Genomic DNA, 25529 nt, shown 5'->3' on the forward strand with positions numbered 1-25529 from the left:
TGTGAATTGATCAAAATAATATGCACTGTGCATGCCACTGGACTCAAAATTACAGACTCTTTGAATCATTAAAACGAAATAAGTTGTTACATGCATGTTATATTTAATTCACATTGCCCTTCTCTTAAATATAAATGTTCAGAAATATAATCAAAGTTCAGACTGTCCATTTCTGATTTTCTTCACTCAATTATTGAGGTCGTTTCAACAAGGAAATTGTCTTTCGTAATTAGTGTAGGGCTTCAGAGAATGTGAATGTTATGATGCTATCAAAGCACATGTCCCTAGACTGTAGATATCAAGCTCATGTAGGTCAGGTTTCCCAGTTGTCCAGACTCGGACCCACGGAAGTATCCTTGACAGTTCCCAGGACACAGAGAGATCAACCCAAGCGAATGTCTGTGACATAATTGTTCCCTCTGATATGTTCTTGTACAACTGTCGACCCGTGAAGATTCCGGGGTAGATTAGGTCTTCAGCAGCCCATGCTTGCCGTAAAAGGTGACTATGCTTGTCGTAAAAGGCGACTAACTGGATTGGGTGGTCAGGCTTGCTGACTTGGTTGATGCATGTCATCGATCCCAATTGCGTGGATGGATGCTCATGATAATAATCACAGGATTGTCTGGTCCAGACTCGATTATTTACAGACCGCCATCATATAGCTGGAAAATTGCTGTGTGCGGCGTTAAATAACAAACCAACCAACCAATTGTACAACTGTCCAGTTAATAGGAGTCATCTTCCCCTTCCATGACATCAAGCTAATGCAAGTTTTGTATGTACACATCATTAACACACTCAATACTTGAACATCCAAAGGTAAAAAAGCATCAGCATGTTTGTCATACAGTTTCTATGATACAACATTGCTTACTTATATACATTGTACATACTGTAGTTCATTGTGACTCGAGCAGCACCAGAGGGAATGACAGCCTCCAATCACACTATATCTACACAGTACAAAGATACACAACAGTCACTGTATAACCTCGTCATACAATCAGGCAAACTCATCACACCTGGCAACAATAAATGAATGACTTACTGGGTAAAGTCTTGTCAAAAGTAGGGAACTAGGACAATTTCTTTCCGTAATGATGTACCGGTAATATCTCTGGGCAAATGAATACGTCTTATCCTAACAGTCTAGTCACAAGTGTAGTTCATTTGTCCAGTGCCATTTTCATTGCTTATTACCTATCAGTGCTAATTACCCCATGCCTCCTGTTTGCCCATTGCTTATTACCTATGACCAATCAGTGATAATTGTGAATACATGTACACATATATGTTCTCTGCTTCATGGCATTCATTCACCTGATGAAGGAGTAAGTTTGTACTCCGAAACGTTGTGTTCCTCTTAATAAAGAAGTTGATATCGATAAATTCTCTTCCTTAAGTGTTTCACTTCTAAATGCCTTTCAAAGACTTAATTGTAGTCCATTGTTAGACATTAATAGTAAAATAAAGTTAAGCCTCATCTTGTTATTTGAACCTTAGTAGGGATGCCTTTTTGATTAGAGAGGTACAACAGCCACTTGCTCTAGATATGATATACTTTTCATTGTACAACAGCATCTGATTAAGCAATCCATTTGATGTGGCTTCACTGAATGAACGCCTTTCAAACCTTGATCAAGTGGTCAGTGAGTATGGTTTTATGCTGCTTTTAGCAATATTCCAGCAATATCACGGCGGGGGACACCAGAACTGGGCTTCACACATTGTACCCATATCGGGTCTTCGGCGTGACGAGCGAATGCTTTAACCACTAGGCTACCCGACCGCCCTAAACCTTGATCAAAATGATCAAATTGTACAATAAAAACAAAGATCTGGGCTCTCCATACCACAAAGCCATCTTACCGCCAATATGATCGTAACTCTCCTACTTTAACAGAAGTTTATGATAGTCATAGTGTTTGTGGAATAAGACCCTGGTACAGACCAATCAATTTTATCTTCATAACATCAGATTTACACAATAAATATCAAGACCATGTATTAACATCTATGACTAAAATCATCTAAATACAACACAATGTTTTCAGTAGTATGAATGTCTATATGGTCCAGGTGTTGCGTAGAATGTTGGCGAAGTCTTCCTCGCTATCAAAGCCGATGCTAAGTCCCTCATAGTACTCCTCAAACTCCACATACGACACCTCCTCCTGTTTGGGTGAAGCCATCACCGACTCCAGGAAGGCCTGGATCACCGAGGTCCCGGTCGCATCTGCACAGTGGAAGGAAACAACGTCTTCACTCAACATTACCATTATCTGTACTTCATGACTGTGTATACACTACGTTCCTCCATCACCTAGGAATACATATGGCTGCTAGGAGGTGTAGTCGTTCTTTTTAACCAACAATTCAAACAAAGACCTGGCTTCACTGAGTGGGATGCTGTGAGTGCTCAAACCAATGACAAAACAGCTGACATTGCAAAGCCATGTTTCTAGTTGACATCATATGCAACATGGGCCACATCCTTGTGGCTATCTACTCTGCGTATGTTCTCATAAAATGTGTGCATGTAATAGCGCCCAATTAACTTCCATGAGTTAAAAACGGCCTCAATTCATTGGTATATAAACAACCCACGGGAGATGGAGTAACATAGAGTATACAAAGCCGTGACGCGTTGATGATGATACATAAACAGTAACAAAACATTCTTGTATGAGGAGAGAATGTATGAGGAGAGACCTAGGCTCAGTGCTGCTTTGATTTTTTGTTTGTTTGTTGTTTAACGCCGCGCTCAGCAATATTCCAGCTATATGACGGTGGTCTGTAAATAGTCAAGTCTGGACCAGACAATCCAGTGATTGATATTATGAGCATCGATCTATGCAATTGGGATACGATGACATGCGTCAGTGAGCCAGACCACCTGATACCGTTAGTCACCTCTTACGACAAGCATAGTCGTCTCTTACGGCAAGCATGGGTTGCTGAAGACCAATTCTACCCCGGATCTTCAGGGGCAAGTGCTACTTTGAACAGTGTTTCAGTTATATCCAGCCTTGTCAGACTAATGTGGGGAAAGTCACTTATGATGTTTACCTCTGTTGTGAAACCTACAGGAGGAGGTTTATCATCTTAGGACTTATGAAACATCATACTCTGTTTTTCTGGCTTGTACACATTAGATTGAAAATATCTATACTATTTCACTAGACAGGCAGAGACATGAGAGAGAGACACTAGAGAGAGAGACACTAGAGAGACACTAGAGAGAGAGACACTAGAGAGAGAGACACTAGAGAGACACTAGAGAGAGAGACACTAGAGAGAGTGACACTAGAGAGAGAGACACTAGAGAGACACTAGAGAGAGAGACACTAGAGAGAGAGACACTAGAGAGACACTAGAGAGAGAGACACTAGAGAGACACTAGAGAGAGAGCCACTAGAGAGACACTAGAGAGAGAGACACTAGAGAGAGAGACACTAGAGAGAGAGACACTAGAGAGACACTAGAGAGACACTAGAAACAGACCTGGAGGGCCCCGGGCACTGGCTGTGGCATTGAAGAACTTCCGGATGTCACTCAACACGATCAATCCACGCTTACTGCTGTCAATCTTACGAAATGCCTGGAAGGTAGAAAGACAGGATATATATGATGTGGCCATGGTTTTACTGGGAAAACAATGCAGAGAGACAACATGTGGTGGTGTTGTACACTATGAACCATTGGCAGCAGACTGACCTTTATGACAAGAGATTTGCGATACTCGTTCATCTCCCCAATTATGGCATGCATGTAGTCACTGTAGTCGACTCTGCCTTCATTATCAGGGTCCAGGATTTCAATCACAGCATCCAGTATCTGAAAACAGCAGAAACAAATATAGCAGTTGTCTGGTTATCTTGTCCAACATTTAGAATGAAGCTAGCTTTATCAAATCTGCATGGGAGTAGCCCGATTGAGACTGGCTAGCTGTTTTTCACAGTCATGTTTTGTTTCGAAAACAGATTCTTTTCAGTGCTCATGCTGATTCTCTTGCTTTCTACCAAACAAAGCTGTTTATATAATTTCAAATGCTTGATTAGTAGTTAGTTGAAATGATCCAGTCAAGTTCGTTGACAAAATTCACTTCACTATTTCAAGTTTCTGCCACAGCCTGAGTGAGTGAGTGAGTGAGTGAGTGAGTGAGTGAGTGAGTGAGTGAGTGAGTGAGTGAGTGAGTATGGTTTTACGCCGCTTTTAGCAATTTTCCAGCAATATCACGGCGGGGGACACCAGAAATGGGCTTCACACATTGTACCCATGTCGGGAATCGAACCCGGGTCTTTGGCATGACGTGCGAACGCTTTAACCACTAAGCTACCCGACCGCCCCGCCACAGCCTGAAACAGGTCAATAGTTTTCAGTTTATCTGGCTCATCCAACAGCACATACTCATATCAGGTGACATATATTTAGACTATTTTATGGCGGCACCTGTTGTGGGAGCTCCAGGCGGTACTTGACAAGCCCCTGCTCCAGCTCGTGGTGAGTGAGGAGTCCGCTGCTGTCTGTGTCCAGCTTCCGGTACCACCGACCCAGCCCCGTCACCGTCTTGATGCCACGCTTCTTCAGCTTCTCTCCGACGACGTCTGAAAAACATCAAGCTCAGAACACTGATGCTTGTTGACAGAGACCACTAAATCAGTGTCAAAGGTCATGCTTGCTGAGTATGGGGCTGGCTGAGTTTGTGTACCATCATACCCCAACACTACTGAGCCCACTTGATACCCTGGATGTTGTGATGCTGCTGACTGCAGCCTACTTCATTCACTAACAATAACTATTTTGGTGTCTAGTAGCCACAGGAACATTCAACATTCTGCAAATTTTGACACACGTTTTTTTTTATATCAAAATAATAAAGCTGCCTAGCAACACATTTATGTCACTGAAGTCTGTTTTTATTTGCAGTCTGAATTTTCATGGACCACACAAACCAATGGATGATATACGCAACATACCATGCCATCTGAGTATGACGACACACAATTAAGCCAGTCACCGAGTCTGACCATTTGATTTAATCTGGTCACCTCTTACTACAAGCAATAGAGTGCTGGGACCTATGTAAACTTAAAGTGGATGTTTTAAGGCTATTATGGAATGAGAGAGTTATTTACATTGCTTAAAGCCATATTCCTGCAATATCACCGGTGGGGTTGATCCTGGGAGTGTTTAATGTGTATGACTTGAGGAACATGTTTAAGACGCATTCCCCTACATGCTCACTACTGTCAGATCCTCACCTTGCAGCGACTCCAGGATCTTCTGGTTCTCATACTCCTGTTTAGTGGGATACTGCAGACGGGCGAAAGTCTCCTGGCCACGAGTGCTGTCACTGTTGTAGAACAAAGTCAGACAATCAGCTGTGTCCACAGCACTTAGCGGTCAGAATACAAACTGCTACTTTTCATGAGAACTAAACAATGGATGGAACCAATATTGTTATCAATATATTTATATAAGACATGTCAAAGTTGATAAATTGTACACAAATCTTTTTGTAAGCATTACAATTAAAGTCATACAGTGAAAATATATCCTGAGATAGAATTTCTGCCATCAATCTAAATGATACAAAGACAAGAACATAAAGTAGTTCCCTGCCTCAGTAAGTAGAAAACCTTTACTTGTCAATAAGTAGCATTGTTTCAAGAAGTGTGTTTGTGTGTGTTTTCATGTGTGAGTGTGTGTTTGCGTCTGTGTGTGTGTGTGTGTGTGTGTGTGTGTGTGTGTGTGTGTGTGTGTGTGAGTGTAAGTGTTTGTTTGAGAGTGTGTGTTTGCGTCTGTGTGTGTTTGCATGTGTGAGTGTGTGTGTGTGTGTGTGTGTGTGTGTGTGTGAGTGTAAGTGTTTGTTTGAGACTGTGTGGTGTGAGTGTGTGTGCATGTGAGACTGGTGTGTGTGAGTGAGCATGAGTGAGTGAGTGAGTGAGTGAGTGAGTGAGTGAGTGAGTGAGTGAGTTGGGTTTATCGCCACTTTGAGCAGTATTCCAGTTATATATAACAGTGTGTTAGCTTGATTTTGGGAGAAAGCCCTAAAGTGATGCATGTGAGACGACTCATGGTATGAATTGTCTCTGACTTGAACATAAGCTGGCTTGTGGATACTCTCACTGCAGTGGCCTGGATGTTGCTGGAGGAGCCCCCGACCAGCAGCAGCCTGTACCCATCTCAAATGAGATACCAGATGCCATCTGACAAAGGGGTCAGACAGGATGGACCAGTTCTCTGCAAACAAACTGAGTCTTCTGGCTACAGGAGTTTTTACAATGGGTACAACTGGGGTGAAGGTCCAAGTCATCCCATAGCCAAAATGAGTCAATCAAGGGATGAGTCGCCAAGCTTGGTTGACTCTCTGACGTTCTTAGTAGCTGTGAAGAAATGGACCGTATTTTGGTGGACTTGGAACCCTGATGTCCTTGACGACCATGTCCTCTGCCACGAAAAGTACTAGACCCAGCTCTAATCATCAAATCCAATCCAAAACGATGAACTGCAGTCTTCTGTAGGTCCTCCAAGTTTGTTTCTGAAGTCTAAGTAGATCTACAGACACCTGGAGATGATGTCTGAGTAACATCCTGGGTGACTTTCTGCATCCTGTTGGCCAACGGAAAGCGGTTGGGCCATGGTAGTTGCTATAGCCTTGCCTTGAAGTGGACACCCAATTGACAGCACTGGAGAACGCCACGGCGACAATATGGGTGACCGACAATATGGGTGAAATAAGCATGCACCGGATACAGGTATCCAAGTGGAGGCGATCTACAGTAGATGTAGTAACAGAATGCTAGGGGCAGAGTGTCGAAATATCGCCATCAAATTTAGGTGCTACGGTTGTAGTTGACAAACCATGAGTGCCAGTATCCTCTAAGCAGAACCAAGGAAAAGCCTTGTCCAACAAAGTCATGACATCAGACAGGATGGGCCTGGGAGAGAGCATGATGGTAGAGGAGCTGGGATGATTTGCAACTTTCTGCTGACGTCCGTGAATCGACTGTAGGGACTGTAGGGACTGTCGAGGCGGACTTAGACGAGCTGTCCTTTGACTGTGTGAACGTCCGATACGGTAGGTAGATGTGGTAGTGGACGCAATGGCAACAGATGGCTGGTTTGTTTTGGAAGGAATGTCGTTGTTGAGAAAACAGTCACGGAAGATGCCATCATCCATGACTAACATGAAAGGTATGGTAGATGCAGGTTGTTTCACGGCTGTTACAGTGGAGGGGACAGCCATTTTAATGATGCAATCTAGGTCTCTGTACACAGGATTACAGTGCTGGACCCATTTGTTTTGGTGGTGACCATGGTGATGCTAGGATGTGTTCAGGTGAATTGTTTTTAGAAGCTGGAAACTTTTGTTCAAGCACGTTTCCACATAGAATGGAAAGAAGGAGAAATGCATAGTGCATGTTTCTGTGGTAGTAATTATTAATTGAGTATCAATATTTTTACTAAAATAATAAAAATGGATTCTCTTAGACTCAATACACTTCTCCACAGGTAACGATGAGAAGGAGAATGATGTGGCAGGGGTAGTCATGTGATTGTATCGTGTAGGTCGCTATGGAGGGGATGACAGAGTGTGACCCATTTGTTTGGTTGGTGACCATGGTGATGCTGGGATGTGTTCAGGTGAATTGTTATTAGAAGCTGAAAACCTTTGTTCACATACATTTCTACATAGGATTGAAAGAAGAAGGAGAAATGCATAGTGCGAGATAAGTTATCAATTTTATGTTTCTGTGGTAGTGTATTATTAATTAATATCAATATTCATATATTTGTATCGAAACAGCATTGACATTAAAAATTTATCGCTGCATCAATATGGCAAAATACAATGCCATCCCTGATGAATAGTGTTTCATGTGCTACTGACATGACTTGACAGTGAAAGAGACAAGGGGGTGAAATCTGAACTCACAGTAGGACCGACTTTTCATCTTCATCAACACTGATGACACGGAACTTGATAAACTCATTGCCCTTCATTGATGCAGGGATGGTCATTTGTCCGGATGTAGAGATCAGTAAGTTGCCTCCCTTGATAACACACACACAACTGATGAACTCAAAAGTCTATCATATAATTCAAGCAAAATGTAACACAAAGGCACAAAATAATTTCATGAAGTTCAAAATAATTTTAGTATCACTGTATTTTAAATTCTAAAAAATACTTTACACCAGGAAAACTGAGACCCTTCTTACAGAGTAAATATCCAGTAGAGTGTACGGCTGGTCCTTCCGAGCTCCCCTCAAGTGGAGAAAGTGACCTCTGTTGATGAACGGTATTGCCTTTGCACTGCCACACAAAAGAAAATTACATAACTTCACAATATTTCATTCAAACAAGGCGAGAGGCAAAAATGAAAAACAACTAAGCACCTGAACAATACACTCATTAAGCCTCACTAGACAAATAGGTGCCCCAGAGCCCCAAGTTGCTGTAAAAGCTTGTAAAAACTTACATCGGTATTACAGACACATGGAAATTAGGTAGTCACACAGACTTAATGCAGCAAGACTCTAAGTTGTGACCTTGCTGGTCTGGGGTCATAATATTTTTAATCCAGGTGAACAAAAATCACAATTTACCTTTTCCCGAACTGTTTGAATTCATAGATGGTCATTGTGTTGTCCACATGGAAGAAGAAGCCGGTCAGCTCCCTCAGCGCGTCATGGCCGTTCCTAGGAAACAAACAGTCAAGTCATGCAACGGTCAAAGACGCTAAGAAACTGTGAAGTCATTTCTTTATTTATCACAAACATAAGTTCTGTGTTCAGTCAGTACATACCATATTTAATTTTGTGCATCCAATTTTTGTATTGAATCTGTGAATGTATTGCTACTTTGTTTTTGAGGAAATTTTCCATTTTTATAGTCTACAAAACAGATATGTAATGAAAAGATATCAAGTTCATTGGTTTTTGGTTTTGTTTTGTTTGTTGTTTTAAGCCACATTCAGCGATATTTCAGCTCTATGACGGTGATCTGTAAATAATCGAGACTGGACCGACAATCCAGCGATGGACATCATGAGCATTGATCCACGCAATTGGGACTGATGGCATGCTTCAACCAAGTCAGCGAGCCCAACCACCTGATCCCGTTAGTCACCTCTTACGACAAGCATAGTTGCCTTTTACGGCAAGCATGGGTTGCTGAAGACCTATTCTACCCTGGATCTTCACGGTTCAAGTTTCTTGGTGCTTAGCTTTAGGGCTTTGTGAAAACTAATAAACTCTACACAATAAAGAATTGCTATTCTTGAGGCCAACTCACGATTGTGGGATCTATAAGTATGAGTGGCGTAGATAACTTTCTTGACTCAATAATGTAACTTGTGCATGATAAAACATAACCTACAGGAACATTTAAATTAGATGCAGAAATAAAACGTGCTTGTTGTGGATAAAACCACATTCTTTCTCCTGTGATAGTGAGTGTCATAACCTGGACATGGTCTGGCACTCTCTACTCTCTACATAACATATTTGCACTATGTTCAAAGACGGCACTAAAAAATGTTTCAGCTAATCATGAGCAATAGTAGAATAGAGGAGACGAAAGATAACATGGCAGAGTATGACAACATGAAAGCAAAGAAGATACATTGGTGTCAATACCTGGTGATGATCCGTGCCTGAAAGCGGACCCTCTTAGACAGCAGGTTCTCCGTGGGCGTGGCCCTTGTGCTCACTCTGCAGACAGACATATATGAGTACACACGATTGATTGTTCTAGTTTGTTGTTTAACGCCGCACTTAGCAATAATCCAGCTATTCCAGCGGTCTGTAAATAATAAAGTCTGGACCACACAATCCAGTGATTAATATCATGAGCATCGATTTGGATCGATGACATCCATCAACCAAGTCAGTGAGACTGACCACCCGATCCCCTTAGTCAACTCTTATGACAAGCATAGTTGCCTTTTACGGCAAGCATGGGTTGCTGAAGATCTATTCTATTCCCGGATCTTCATGGGTCTCACACGGATTGATGTTGAGATGTAGCGAAACAGCTGACCAATGACAATGGCCAATGAGAAACTCTCGTACCTCCATTTCAGTGTTATATGAGCCCACTAACCCAATAGTTGTTGCTTGACCCATATATATATATTCCCATCAACCTCGAGCTCTGCAGTTACGGCAATGTGGTAGGAGGTACCAGCTTGATTTTGCTCAAAGCTTCCTACACCATCCAGTTGAAGTCCACTTTCAGACAATTATTAACAATGGGATCTGTCTGTGTGCTTACTTGGAGTCGTGAAGAAAGCGGTTCTGTCCTCGGCCACGCCTCGGCTCATACGCCTTGTTCCGGTCATTCTGTTCCGGATCACTGATCACTGCCCTGCACACAAACATGGAACACAATGTATCACATCAAGAGGTGTTTTTTCCCTAAACTGTTTGTAGTTTTCACATAATACAAACACATAAACATATCATCATGATATGGAACCAACATACCATTCACCATCAAACTGGATTGAATGATCATTACTGATACATCTCATGACTGTCATCCAATTGTGTTCAATATTGCTGTATTAAACTGACCTGGATGGCTGGTTAGCCAGCAGTGACCCCACTAACCCAGACAGCTGGTTAGCCAGCACTGTACACACATACCCAGACAGCTGGTTAGCCAGCACTGTACCCACATACCCAGACAGCTGGTCAGCCAGCAGTGAACCCACTAACCCAGACAGCTGGTCAGCCAGCACTGAACCCACTAACCCAGACAGCTGGTTAGCCATCACTGTACACACATACCCAGACAGCTGGTCAGCCAGCACTGTACACACATACCCAGACAGCTGGTTAGCCAGCAGTGACCCCACTCACCCAGACAGCTGGTTAGCCAGCACTGAACCCACTAACCCAGACAGCTGGTCAGCCAGCACTGTACACACATACCCAGACAGCTGGTCAGCCAGCAGTGACCCCACTAACCCAGACAGCTGGTTAGCCAGCACTGTACCCACTAACCCAGACAGCTGGTCAGCCAGCACTGTACACACATACCCAGACAGCTGGTCAGCCAGCAGTGACCCCACTAACCCAGACAGCTGGTTAGCCAGCACTGTACCCACATACCCAGACAGATGGTTAGCCAGCACTGAACCCACTAACCCAGACAGCTGGTCAGCCAGCACTGTACCCACTAACCCAGACAGCTGGTCAGCCAGCACTGTACCCACATACCCAGACAGCTGGTTAGCCAGCACTGTACACACATACCCAGACAGCTGGTTAGCCAGCAGTGACCCCACTCACCCAGACAGCTGGTTAGCCAGCACTGAACCCACTAACCCAGACAGCTGGTCAGCCAGCACTGTACACACATACCCAGACAGCTGGTTAGCCAGCACTGTACACACATACCCAGACAGCTGGTCAGCCAGCAGTGACCCCACTAACCCAGACAGCTGGTCAGCTAGCACTGAACCCACTCACTCAGACAACAGGTCAGCCAGCACTGAACCCACTCACCTGGACAGCTGGTCAGCTAGCACTGAACCCACTCACTCAGACAACAGGTCAGCCAGCACTGAACCCACTCACCCAGACAGCTGGTTAGCCAGCACTGTACACACATACCCAGACAGCTGGTCAGCCAGCACTGAACCCACTAACCCAGACAGCTGGTTAGCCAGCAGTGACCCCACTAACCCAGACAGCTGGTTAGCCAGCACTGTACCCACATACCCAGACAGCTGGTTAGCCAGCACTGAACCCACTAACCCAGACAGCTGGTTAGCCAGCACTGTACACACATACCCAGACAGCTGGTCAGCCAGCACTGTACCCACATACCCAGACAGCTGGTTAGCCAGCACTGTACACACATACCCAGACAGCTGGTTAGCCAGCAGTGACCCCACTCACCCAGACAGCTGGTTAGCCAGCACTGAACCCACTAACCCAGACAGCTGGTCAGCCAGCACTGTACACACATACCCAGACAGCTGGTCAGCCAGCAGTGACCCCACTAACCCAGACAGCTGGTTAGCCAGCACTGTACCCACATACCCAGACAGATGGTTAGCCAGCACTGAACCCACTAACCCAGACAGCTGGTCAGCCAGCACTGTACCCACTAACCCAGACAGCTGGTCAGCCAGCACTGTACCCACATACCCAGACAGCTGGATAGCCAGCACTGTACACACATACCCAGACAGCTGGTTAGCCAGCAGTGACCCCACTCACCCAGACAGCTGGTTAGCCAGCACTGAACCCACTAACCCAGACAGCTGGTCAGCCAGCACTGTACACACATACCCAGACAGCTGGTTAGCCAGCACTGTACACACATACCCAGACAGCTGGTCAGCCAGCAGTGACCCCACTAACCCAGACAGCTGGTCAGCTAGCACTGAACCCACTCACTCAGACAACTGGTCAGCCAGCACTGAACCCACTCACCCAGACAACTGGTCAGCCAGCACTGTACCCACTCACCTGGACAGCTGGTCAGCTAGCACTGAACCCACTCACTCAGACAACAGGTCAGCCAGCACTGAACCCACTCACCCAGACAACTGGTCAGCCAGCACTGTACCCACTCACCTGGAGAGCTGGTCAGCTAGCACTGTAACCACTCACCTGTAGAGCTGGTCAGCCAGCACTGAACCCACTCACCCAGACAGCTTGTCAGCCAGCACTGTAACCACTAACCCAGACAGATGGTCAGCCAGCACTGTACCCACTCGCCTGGAGAGCTGGTCAGCACGGACTGACCCCACTCACCTGGAGAGCTGGTCAGCACGGACTGACCCCACTCACCTGGACAGTTTGTCAGCCAGCACTGTAACCACTAACCCAGACAGCTGGTCAGCCAGCACTGTACCCACTCACCTGGAGAGCTGGTCAGCACGGACTGACCCCACTCACCTGGACAGCTTGTCAGCCAGCACTGTAACCACTAACCCAGACAACTTGTCAGTCAGCACTGTACCCACTCACCTGGACAGCTGGTCAGCTAGCACAGTCTCTATCAGTTTCTGTTTCTTGTTGTACTCCAACAGATCTTCCTGTAGGGAGAGAAATCAGTCACTATTAAAACAATAAACATACCAAAGGCTGTGTTTGTGCACTAAGGATTTAGGAGTATCATATATTCATAAATTGGTTAGCTTAGTTTGAGAGCATTCTCCTTAAAATTAACAACCATAAAAATCCTAAAACTAGCAAAAAGTCTGCCAAAAAAATTTGCCCTGCATGAAGCAAACAGTTTCCTGAGTTTAGAAGAAATGCTGTTTTTTCCTGAACAATTATATGTAAGTGATTGTGAAACAATATCTTACTACATCCATCTTCTTCATGAGCTGTTTGCCAGAGTATCTCTGTTTTGTCCAGCTGTCGTCCAAGTTGTCATCTTGGTCATCAGCGTCATCGACCTGGATATACTGACCATTGACCTTGGGTGACGTGGGGTGGGCCTTCTTCACTGCCTGGACAGCCCGCTCCACCTCATCCTGAACATCATCATCAACAGATGACAAACAGCCAACACAAACAGGGCAAATATCATCCATAACACCCCAGTGGGGTTACAATCGGTCCCCAGAAACCTCCGCTGCTGTCAGCAATATTCCAGCTATTTCACTGTGGCCTGTAAGTAATCCTGTCTGGGCCAGAGCAGCCAGTGGTCGACAGTATGAACAACGCCCAACGCCACCAGGATACGATGACACTCAATCCTGACCACGTGATCCAATTTAGTGGTCTCTCATGAGTGAGTGAGTGAGTATGGTTTTACGCCGCTTTTAGCAATATTCCAGCAATATCACGGTGGGGGACACCAGAAATGGGCTTCACACATTGTGCCCATGTCGGGAATCGAACCCGGGTCTTCGGCGTGACGAGCGAACGCTTTAACCACTAGGCTACCCGACCGCCCTGGTCTCTCATGACAAGCAATAGAGGACTTGGGTCCTATGTTAACCACTTGGTTTCTGCTTTTAGATAATCCACTGAGATTGCTTGTAAACTCCTGTAGACCCCCCTACTGACACTAGCAACTTCTAGTACAGTAGAACATGGATATAACGAACTACAAGGGACCAGAGAATTCAGTTTGTTATATCCGTTCTTCGTTATACACGTTTTCGCTCGGATACGTCCGCCATCTTGGATAAAACAAATCACAAAACACATAACTGAAGCATTGACTTGTAATCACAGTGATCACTTCAAAACATCAAATTGATAACATTTCATAACATTCATCTAAGTTTAACAAGGTTCATCCGTAACCGTTGATTGTGTTGATTCACCGCTGATTGCGTACAGCCGATTGACACTTGACACTGAGGGAGATTTCTTAGTTCGCTATACACTATCACTAATTAGTGGTAGAGTGGCTAGTCTGTGATCAAATATCAGTTCACTGTATCCCTTAGTTCGCTGGAGAGAATTCGTTATATACGTACATTTTATATGATATTATGTAGGAAATAATTCGGGGATTTTTTAACAGTTCGCTGTATCCGTTTGTTCTCTCTATCCGTGTTCGTTATATCTGTGTACTACGAACCTGGCCGACATGGTACGGAGCCTGTACGTGTTTCCTGTAGGACTGCTTCATGTCGTCCTGGTACTGCTTGTACATCTCCTGGTGGTGGGCTGAGGGGGGACGGACGTTCTCCGATACAGCAGGGCCATCCCACGCACTAGGCTGTAGCAATACATGAAGCACATCTTTAGATCTAAAGAACACTATACTATAATACTTCATCTGTTGCAGCATCTGATCAAAAATAATATAAAGCGTGAGTGAGTGAGTGAGTGATTTGGTGGGTGGGTGGGTGGGTGGGTGAGTGGGTGAGTGGGTGAGTGAGTGAGTGAGTGAGTGAGTGAGTGAGTGAGTGAGTGAGTGAGTGAGTGTGTTAGTGAGTGAGTGAGTGGGAGCATGTGTGTGTGCGCTAGCAAGTATCTATATTTGTCATAACACTTATAGCCTGAAAGTCTGGACTGGGAATCAGAAAATGTGATTGCCTCTTCATTGTGCATGTGTGTCAGATATCCCTTATACTACTCATGATATAAGGAGACTCTTAATTCGTACTATAAACTAGTAGTGAGATTTATTACTTCCCGATGTAAGTATTGAGCACAGTCGCACACTAAGCAAAAAATATCGATTCTTCATACAAACTTAAATGTTTGCTTTGATAACTGTCACACAAACACTAATTAGTAATGGAAAATTAGTAGTGAAAATGTAAATATGTTCATTCATTGTGCCATACTTGATACTGCCAACTGTAAATTGTCAGTGTGTCAGGCATTTGGCCATCCCGTCTATCAAAGAGATATCTTTTGAACCATATATCGTGATACGTATCGTATCGCACAGTTGGTGTATCGTCCCAGCCCTACTATAAAGGGAAGGGCTGTGATGTGTAACCTATTGATGTGGACTCGGAAATTCCAGCGACCAGACTAACCAGTGATTAATGGAATGAAACACACTGACACTTTTCCAATTTCCATTTTTCTTCACCGTGTACAGGTATACCTTGACACTGTTTGGGTACCTGACTGCACTGTACGCAACTTCAGCAAAACATAACATCATAGCCACCTTCAGAGCATCAAGATGACCTAGTTTGTAACATGAATTGTATCTACCTGTCAAGACTACCAGAAGTTCTAGCCATGAATAATTGTTTGTTGTATAACACTGCAGTCAGTAATCATGGAAATATTGCAGATACTTCATGGCAACCTGTAAGTAATCAAACCTGGACCAGACAATCCAGTGATTGATATTATGAGGAATGTTCCACGTCATAAGGGTAAAATGACACTCACTGAGCAAAGACCACCAGATATATTTTTTGCTTCTTTGACAAGCATAGCTGCTGGGGACAAATTCTAACCCCAATAGGGGTATGATAAAAAATGATTTTAATATTTCTCATAAGAACTACAGGACTATAGGATTAATTCTGACCTCCTTCTGCACCTTCCTGGCCGATGGCGGCTTCTTGACTTCCTTCTGTTCCTCGAGGCTCAGTCCCGGGACACCAATAGGACGGGAGGCGGATTTCTGCATCTGCACAATCAAACAGTCTACTGAACAGACCAACATAACATCTTGAACAGTATTCAACAATATGTTAGCTAACATGGGTTACCAGGTATGAAACTATTCTTGAAATGTACCTTCAAAACGTCACTTAAATCATGTTACATCTATTTTATCATACCCACACAAGAAATAAAACATCCATTGTTAGACACCTTGGTCTGATACAAGACCTTATAACAAAGGAGATCAATTGTTCCTCTCATCTATATGATGACTTACAGGTGGTTTTGTCATCTGCCTCTGTGAATACTGAGATCTGCCAGTGCCCCAGCTGTAAGAAAACACAAGGAAATGTCTGATGTAAGCTGGAATGCTGGTGGGAAGTCATCACACATGAAATTTGAAACAGAAACTTCCTCTTTGCTGAGAACAATGGTCTGTTAGCATAAACTAAGTTGAGGCCATCATGTTTTTATTTCTTGGATCACGGATCCCCGACACTCTTCTCTTTAATAATTGGAAATAAAATAACAATCCAAATTTACACATATATTTCATCCACTGACACATCACACACGCACAATTATTTTGAGATTACACAGTGTTACCCATCTATAAAACTCAACATGCTCAATTTGACAATAATATTCTGCCAAATTGTTCAATCAACTAGTTATGTCCTTGTCCTAGATGCACACACCGACTTTGCCGAAATTAACTCCCTTTGACTTCTGAGCAAAAACGTCAAAAAGTGACGCTTCCAGTAGATGATGGAATATTTTTTAACTCTCTTCGGCCCAGGCTATTGGGTTCTATAAATCAATGAGTAGATGGTTTTACAAATTATTCTACTTATGTGCTGTTCAGGTTTCACCTTCCTGCCCAGGTAAGTCACATGTTGCATAGCATCATGACAATGACATGTGTCTAAATTACAAAAAGCAAGATCTGTTTTGTTTGTTTGTTTGTTGTTTAACGCCGCACTCAGCAATATTCCAGCCTTATGATGGTGGTCTGTAAATAATCAAGTCTGGACCAGACAATCCAGTGATTGACAACATGAACATCGATCCATGCAATTGGGATCAATGACATGCATCAACCAAGTCAGCGAGCCTGACCACCCGATCCTGTTAGTCGCCTCTTATGACAAGCATAGTCGCCTTTTACGGCAAGCATGGGTTGCTGAAGACCTAATCTATCCAGGATTTTCAAGGGCCATAAAAAGCAAGATGTTGAACATGAAAAGCAAGATGTTGAACATCTGTGCATTATTCACAGCACTAGAGTTCTTGTCTCTTGACTATCCATTCAAATGACAGAAGTAAACAACAATAAACCACACAGTAATCCATTTCATCCAAAAACCTACAAAGCACTTCAGGAAAACATCTTAACTATGAATGTGACACCTCTCAACTCAGTACCTGACAGTGGAGGCACTGTTTGGAGTTTGCAGTGAGTACTCGTAAACGTCAATAGGTTTTGACGGTTTCGAATCCTCATCAGCAAGGTAGCGGAGATTCAGACCAGGGACCCTGAAAAGTCGACACAAGTATCAGATTTTACTATCAGTCACAATACAACTGTGCAAATATATTTAAAATTGCTCCCAAAAGGAGACAGTGGGATCCTTGAGGTTTTTGAAAACAAAGGGGCATTACTCTAAACCAACTACTGCCCTTTTAAACCCAACACTATATATCCAAGGTGAGGGGTGAACAGATATGCAGGATTAATTGATGCATTTGACACAATTATCGAACCAGTCCAGCCTCAACCTACAAATAAGCCAAGTCATATTTTTGTCAGGGACAGGATATCTTTTCAGTTACTGCTTCAAGACATATTATTTTTTTGCCCCGAGAGCGAAGCCGATCAATTACACGTTTGCAAACACATTTGTTCAGGATAGGTGTCATGTCTGGTGTTGTTTATTTGTAAAACCTATGGTAAATCACAGGCAACCCTCCACACCTGAATTTCCATGAAATGTCCATGGTCCTGCAGACTATCGACAAAGCTGCCAAGACTGGATAGTTGCCTCATTCCCTATAATTTGGGTTTTTTGTTGTTTAACACCGCATTCAGCAAAATTCCATCTATATGAAGGCCAGTGATTGACATCATGAGCATCGATCTACGCAATTGGGATGCGATGACATCCATCATCCAAGTCTGTGAGCCTGATCACCTGATCCCGTAAGTCGCTTCTTACGACAAGCATGGGTTACTGAAGATCAATTCTAACCTGGATCGCAAAGGGTTTTTGATTCCCTATAATAAGTCAGCACTCACAAGCTTGACATGAGAGAATAATTCTGGGCTTGAATCCCTGTGCTTGATATAACTAATAATAATAATAGATATAAAGTTATATAGCGCCAATATCCTGATTGGATCTGCTCAAAGGCGCTTTTGCATGAGTCTGGTGGTCAAACAGAGAGTTCAGTGAGCATTGTAGGCGGATGGGAACAAAAAGGTTTTTAACAGCCCCTTAAAAAGGCTGATATCTTTGGCACATTTTGTTGACGGGAATGTTGTTCCAAAAACGTTAAGCCGGCCTCTAAAGCATCGGTCACCAAGTGACATAGTTCTGGTTTGGGGCACAAACAGGAGCTGACCGTTACCAGACCTGGGTGATCTTACTGGTTGATATAGCTGTATCAATTCACTGTTGTGAGGTGGACCGATGTCATAGCGTGCTTTGTATACTAACAAAAGTAGTTTGAATTCGATGTGCTTTGCGATCGGGAGTCAGTGTAGTTCCTTTGTTACAAATGTAATATGTTTGCACTTTGTAGCACGGTTACCACTCTGGCAGCTACGTTTTGAACACGCTGAATCTCTGCGATCTGGTACTTTGGCAACCCATACAGAAGAGCATTGCAATAATCCAGTCGGGGTATAATGAAAGCCTGAATGAGAGATGCAGGCTGATTGATGTGTTTCCTGGTAACGCCAATATTTCTGATATTGTAGTATGCCTGTTTGAAGACGTTACTGATGCGATTACCAAGGCGTAACATAGAGTCCTGTATAACTCCAAGATTGCGGCCTTTGTGCTTGTCTCTAAGACAGTGTCGCCAATTTTAAACGGTGGTAACAAACAGGCTGCACAGTCTCAATTTGGAGCAGATGATTAAGAGCTCAGTCTTGTTGTCGTTAACTACTTCATAGCAGAAACTGATTAAGTTCAAAATGAGGTTTCCAGTTTATTTAATCCAGACTTTTAATAACACGTTCTGCTGACGTTAAAAAAATATGAGATGTGAAAAAAAATACAAAAGTAGCAAAAAAATACTTTCATTCAGGCTTTTAGAATAAAAATATAATATGGAATCTTTATCATTTAATGTTTCGTTACTTTCACACAATGAGCAAACCAAGCCAAGAGACAGGCCATGCTAAATAACTGCCAGATTATACGAGCTCACCCATCAGGTCGGCTCTGTGGTCGACTGTGGCTGGTGTCGGCTGTTCGGGAAACTGGACGGTCAGGCTCGTCCTCACCCTTCAATAGAAAGTCACATATTTTTGGGATAAGAAAATAAACACATTACTGATACTAAAGATTATGCAGATTTAGATGGTTTGATGTAATTTAAGTTCCGCACAAATGGGATCGATGACATGTGTCAACCAAATCAGCGAGCCTGACCACCCGATCCCGTTAGTCGACTCTTACGACAAGCATAGTCGCCTTTTATGGCAAGCATGTGTTGCTGAAGACCGATTCTACCCCGGATCTTCACGGGTCCTGTACCTATGTAACGTAGTAGGTCCTGGTAATTATTATTGCTGCCACATTGCATTGACAAATTCTAAAACAAATTCTGTGTGTTTCAAAATAAATTGCTGATTATACATTGATCTTGAGTAGATATTTACTGATTTCACAATTTATTACTGTACATATTGATTTCTGGGTCAACCTTCGCGTTTCAGGTTGGAAATCAACTCGTAACACAAATGATCTCTTTGACAACTTCAATTCTATTTTATTATTCCCGTCTGCATTGCTTCATATCAGTGATAAGTTGCCTGAACGTATATATATCACAGCTCTCCTGATACATGACAGGTACAGCTGTCACCACAGATATGTACCATCAGTCATCCTTACATCACGCAAGTTACACTTTATAGGACAACGTAAATACACAATACTACAGTAATATAGATTACTCTACCCCCATGTGTAGTTTAATAAAGTATAGTTTTGCGATGAACTATTATAGTTAAAGCAGGAAGATTGCGTTCAAATGCTGAGAAACAGGTGAGCATGGGATTATCAAAATTTTCGGGCTTCAAAGACCTTCTCGGACAACTTTCTGGCTGCTATGTAAGGACACAGGTTGGAATATGTTTGGGGAAACTCCTCAGCATGAGAGATGGTTGATAGCATCTTGCCATCTTAATGGACAGTAATGATAGAATAATGTTACCATGGATGTTAGATAACAAGGGGGAAGGGGGGGGGGTAATTTCAACACCCTCATGACATCAGTCTTATATAATGTAACTCAAAAAGTGTACTTTCTCACAGGATAATTGGGTGAGTGAGTTGGGTTTAACCCCGCTCTTAACAGTATTCTAGTCATATCGCGGTGTGTAAGCTTAATGTGGGAGGAAAGCCCGAAGTGATGCAGATCTCAGACATACCACTTCGGTGAAACCCACGCGTACAGGTATGGTGCTGACAAACCTAGAAACATAATTGGGGCAAACCGGGATTCGAATCCACAATCATAGGTTTCTGGCATGCCCAAGGGACGCAACTCTGCACAGCAACTTGCGGCACCTTAGACGACTGGGCCACCCGTGCCCCCTTATCGCAGGATAAAGTACAGTGAGCACCTTTGGTCTTTTAGCAAAGCACCTTATAATGATTAATGGTCACAGTTTAAAATGCAATAAGCGACTGTCTCATGAAACCTTTAGCTCAGCCAACAGTGGCAAGTAGAGTGATTATTAGTACATGCCAAACTTGTAGTAAATGTTACACATGTAAGAGTCATTTATCATCTTGACAAAATAGATTCATTGGATAATTTCAATTCAATAACAAACTGTAACCAAAGTTTAAAGGTTGCTTTGACTAAACGTAATCCACCCATCATAAGCTGACCATGACGTTGGGTGAACCAGGTGCCGCTACTTTGGAACTATGTTCCTGTTGGTGTAACTGACCGTTATTGGATTTCTATTTGAACGGCCACTCATTGGTCGAGATGCTCCCCCAGGTAGCTGACGCTGCTGGGCCCTGGGGGTCGGGTTGCCATGGATTCCAAGCTTCATTTCTCTCAGTAGCAAGCTTTCTGAAAAAGAGCCCATAAATAACTGGAAAGGTGTTTGCATGACATGAAATAACAGAAGTGGCCCCATCCCAATCATTTCCAAAATGCCCCATCTGAAACATGAATCATTTTGACTTTTCCTCATCAGTGACAGATGATCTCATACATGCCCAATGCAGTACAACTTTGAAACAGAATGACCTATGCCTCCAGCTACCTTAATAACACAGCACTTTTAAGAAGCACTTCCAGTTTAATAACACCACTTTCATTTGTGAAATGAACTTCCTAAAGACCATGTTTGCAAAGTTTCATCAAATTCCAATCATAGATGCTCAAGATACTGTGTATGCACAAGTTTCAAACTCATTAAAATGAGATCTTAGTTTTCGCTACCGCTAAACAAAGATCTGATGACATCCCATTAGGGTCACGTCAGAACGACCTTTCCGAGCAATCAGAGCGTCGCTTACCAGATCATGAAAGTGACAGTCAGAATGTGATTTCTAATCTGCAACCTTGAAAACTTTAACACAGGTATTCCGAACGATAGTTACGGGCTTAACGGCTGAATCCATACAATCTAGAACATCTTCTAGCCAATCCAGAATGTTCTTTTTTTCAGCTTTTAAATTTTTAATTGAGAATTTGACCAAATTTGTTTGGAAACGTAGTCGCCAATTTGAAATTAGTGCCATAAAGCATGAGAAAGCTGCCTTCTGATTGGGTAATGTCAACTTCCTGTCTGTCGGTTGCGAGGGCTAATATCTGATTTTAATGAGATTGACACAAGTTTTTGTGGATATCAACTTCCCACTAAGTGACCTTGACCTCCAAGGTCATCCAATCACAAGTGAGGACATTACTTCCTGCTATGGTTTCCGGACTATACTCACAATATTTCCTGAATTAAACTATTTACAAGTCATTTATGTGTTTATTACCTTCAAAGTGCCCTTGACAATCATGACATATGATAGGCGGTGAGTTAGAACACTCATAATATTTGTCGAATGCATTTAAATGTCCAAGCGAAAGTGTTGAAATCATATAATCCGTAATCATATAATCCAAAACAAACATATTTGGGGTGTGGCCTAAAGCTACCAACGCCGCTGTGAAAACTGTTTTATTGGCTGATATGTTTGACACGTTTATCTATCTGGTGATTCTTAGATGTCATACATATACTGTTTCTGCTGTTTCTGTTGATCCTACAAAAATATCAACAATGCATACATTGTTGAATGTGTTAAACGACCTTTGATCTTGACATTGTGAATAATTAAAATAACAATTATGATTGGTAACTAGCCTTTTATTACTAACATCCTGCTTGGGTAATAAAGCACCAGCTGTCTTCGGCCCTATTCCACACAATAAATGCCTGTCAGGGATTAATTCTCTGAGTAAACAAATGAAGTCATCATCAGTGTTGTTACCAAGGTGACATAAGTTGTGGGCATGGTAATAGAATGGATGAGCAGACAGAAAATAGGCATAATGTATTAAACAATCCGAGGTAGAAGCAGGCAGATTCAGCATCTGCCCTATCGTCGAGATCGTTTAAATTGCGCAGCACGTCAGACACTGGGAACCTGTTTTAACTCCTGTAACCTCTCAGTGGTGGAATTTTTGGCCAACACTTTACCAGAGAACCATGTGCACTATCAAAAAAAGAGGATCATGCGCCAAGTGATCAGTGTCCAATTGTTAACCTTAATGCACATGCACAGGAGCCAATTTTTTCATGCAACTCAAAACTTGATAAACAAATATAGATATTCCTCAAATTACATTGATTAATTCGATAAATTAGATGGTTGACCAATAACTTAACTCAAAACTAACCCTAAGCATCATAAAGAGGTGCCTAAAGATTGTAAAGAAGGTGTTTGATTAGCAAGGTGTTTTTTATCAGTATTATTTTTTAAAACAATATTTATTTCCACTTGGTACAGTGAAAGGGGTTTGATCATGTTGATACACTTTTCAATGACTTTTGATATTCAACTTGTGAGTGCGATTGGTCCATAATTACAACAAGCATGGACGCAATTTTTCTTATAAATTGGAATTACTGACAACTGTTTCCATGACACAGGAAAGATATGTTGGGACAGAGATAAATTAAATAACTTTGCAAGTCGTTTCAATTGAGGTCTTTAATATGATAACGTATCATATTGGGGCCAGTAGATTTTGATACGTCAAGTGACAATAATACATTCTCTTATTCTTTCTCAAATAAATATATTAGCTGCAGGGGATAAAAAATTAAGAACATTAGCTTTATTAATATTGCCCACATGTAGCACTCAGTCAAATTCTATGGGAGGAAACTGGCGACTAAGTTTTCTTGATGTTTGAAGAAAATATTTTACTAGTCACCAGAAAGTGTTGTTACCTTGTGTAGTATTTATAATTGTCAAGTTTGGAATTAAATTCAACTTTGTATTTTCAAATTTCAGAGATGACTAAATTATGCAAATTTCTAAACCGCTTCCAGTGAGCTGCGAAAATTTGTACATTTTGCCCTCTTGTAAACTCTATTCTGTTTCCTCATCAATTTTTAAATATGTCTGTTCATCCAGGTGCATATATTGGGTTATTCATTGGGATATGTAAAACATCAATAATCATAAAGGGGATCCAAGCGCTAGGGATACAATTATCCAAAGCTAACACAACTAAAACTAAGGACCAAAGAGGCAGTGATCGAGATCAGTTAAGCAAGAACCGCAGCATGAGCCAATGAGCCCAGTAAGCTGCACCTGTGAACAGCAATGTCAGTAAATTTTATAATCTAATACATGTATCTCCATCATTACTTGTAAATGCTTAGATTTTGTTTTTGTTTGTTTGTTTGTTTGTTGTTAACCACAGCACTCAGCAATATTCCAGCTATATGGCGGCGGTCGGTAATAATCGAGTCTGGATAAGACAATCCAGTGATTGACATCATGAACATCGATCCAAGCAATTGGGATCAATGACATGTATCAACCAAGTCAGCAAGCCTGACCACCCTATCCCGTTAGTTGCCTCTTACCACATGCATACCGTATTCGACGTAATAAGCGCCCAGGGCGCTCTCAAAATTAGAAATCGGGGGCTCTTATTGGATTATTATTTTAGTGAAAAAAACTGAGTTGAAAGATAAATTTCGTGGTTTATGCTGACAGCCTAAAATATTTATGTACGACAGATATTTTTTCCCAGAATTTAATTGCCCATAATTAAGGGTGCATATAACACATGAGTGCATATTATACGCGAATAAATAAGTCTTGTGTACATTGATCAATCGGCATGATCGGAAGGGGTGCTGATTGGGATTGTTCAACGGCCAATATATCAGCAAATATCGCCGTGGGCGCTTATTACGTCGAATACGGTAGTTGCTTTTTACGGCAAACATGGTTTGCTGAAGACTTATTCTACCCTGGATCTTCATGGGTAAATGCTTAGAGGATAGGAAGAGGTGAGATAGGCAATATTAGGCATACTATTAACTATGAACAGAATGTTTCTTCAAATATTTCAGTATGAATAGGCCTACAAGGCAGGGCCACAATAAAAAGAGAATTTTGACTATGCTGTGGACCTTGCTGAGATAACGTAAATTGACATTTCTTAGGTTCATAATGTAAGAAAATTTAAACGATGCAATATTATAATGATAAAAATCATTTACTTTGATTTTGACAAATAGGGCCTAGTATTTTTATTGTCAAGTATAATGTGATATGTAATGCTTACCAATCTAAGTCATGATTAAATTATTCAAACTTACATCCACCAGTATATTCAGTCATATCTGCATCATCGGTGTCGCTGAGTTAATTTGCACTCATGAGAAGAAGTCTTATATTCGTCAGTTGTCAAGTAATCAAATTTCACATAAATATTTTCGGTGAACCGGAAGTGATTCTATTCAAACCGGAACTAATAATTACACGTATTTATTATTCCTTTTTTATATCTCAGGTGTTAAAATTATTATGCAGATAGAAACACATTTCTGTGTTATGTCTAATCCGAAAAATAACTAAATATTTATATCGAAAAAAGTATTGTTGCTACAAAAAGATTAACTTGCAAATGAAATGAAACACATCAAGGTGAAGTAGGTTCAACAATTTTTCATTTCA

At 42.2% G+C, this 25529-nt stretch overlaps 1 protein-coding gene across 2 annotated transcripts; it reads right to left on the minus strand.

The window, feature by feature from the left end:
* Nucleotides 1–1748: 1748 nt before the first annotated feature.
* LOC124126687 (calcyphosin-2-like) lies at nt 1749–25303 on the minus strand. Of its 2 annotated transcripts, none has more exons than XM_046490192.2 (19): nt 25172–25303; nt 21269–21396; nt 19513–19589; nt 17503–17613; nt 16355–16406; nt 15998–16099; nt 14576–14716; nt 13344–13514; nt 13003–13070; nt 10289–10381; nt 9652–9726; nt 8620–8712; nt 8233–8326; nt 7946–8064; nt 5268–5359; nt 4456–4610; nt 3721–3840; nt 3508–3604; nt 1749–2239 (listed from the first exon to the last, which is right to left on the minus strand). In XM_046490192.2, the coding sequence occupies exons 2-19, from the start codon at nt 21374–21376 to the stop codon at nt 2070–2072; spliced, it is 1938 nt and encodes a 645-aa protein (XP_046346148.2). In that variant the 5' UTR covers nt 21377–21396; nt 25172–25303; the 3' UTR covers nt 1749–2069. The 2 variants fall into 2 exon arrangements, with proteins under 2 accessions (XP_046346148.2, XP_046346155.2); XM_046490199.2 differs by having other exon boundaries at nt 25138–25303.
* Between the last annotated feature and the right edge of the window lie 226 nt (nt 25304–25529).

Source organism: Haliotis rufescens, unplaced genomic scaffold (genome assembly GCF_023055435.1).
Source record: "Haliotis rufescens isolate VD_foot unplaced genomic scaffold, xgHalRufe1.0.p SCAF_5, whole genome shotgun sequence".
NCBI classification, from domain to species: domain Eukaryota; kingdom Metazoa; phylum Mollusca; class Gastropoda; order Lepetellida; family Haliotidae; genus Haliotis; species Haliotis rufescens.

Bases quoted from the DNA above. Each gene is read 5' to 3' on its own strand.
- LOC124126687 (XM_046490192.2), bottom strand. From the start codon at position 21,376: ATGAAGCTTGGAATCCATGGCAACCCGACCCCCAGGGCCCAGCAGCGT. The intron at 16,100-16,354 runs GTAAGTCATCAT...TTGATTGTGCAG, and splicing joins GGCAGATGACAAAACCACCT to ATGCAGAAATCCGCCTCCCG. The intron at 4,611-5,267 runs GTGAGGATCTGA...GATGTTTTTCAG, and splicing joins GATCCTGGAGTCGCTGCAAG to ACGTCGTCGGAGAGAAGCTG.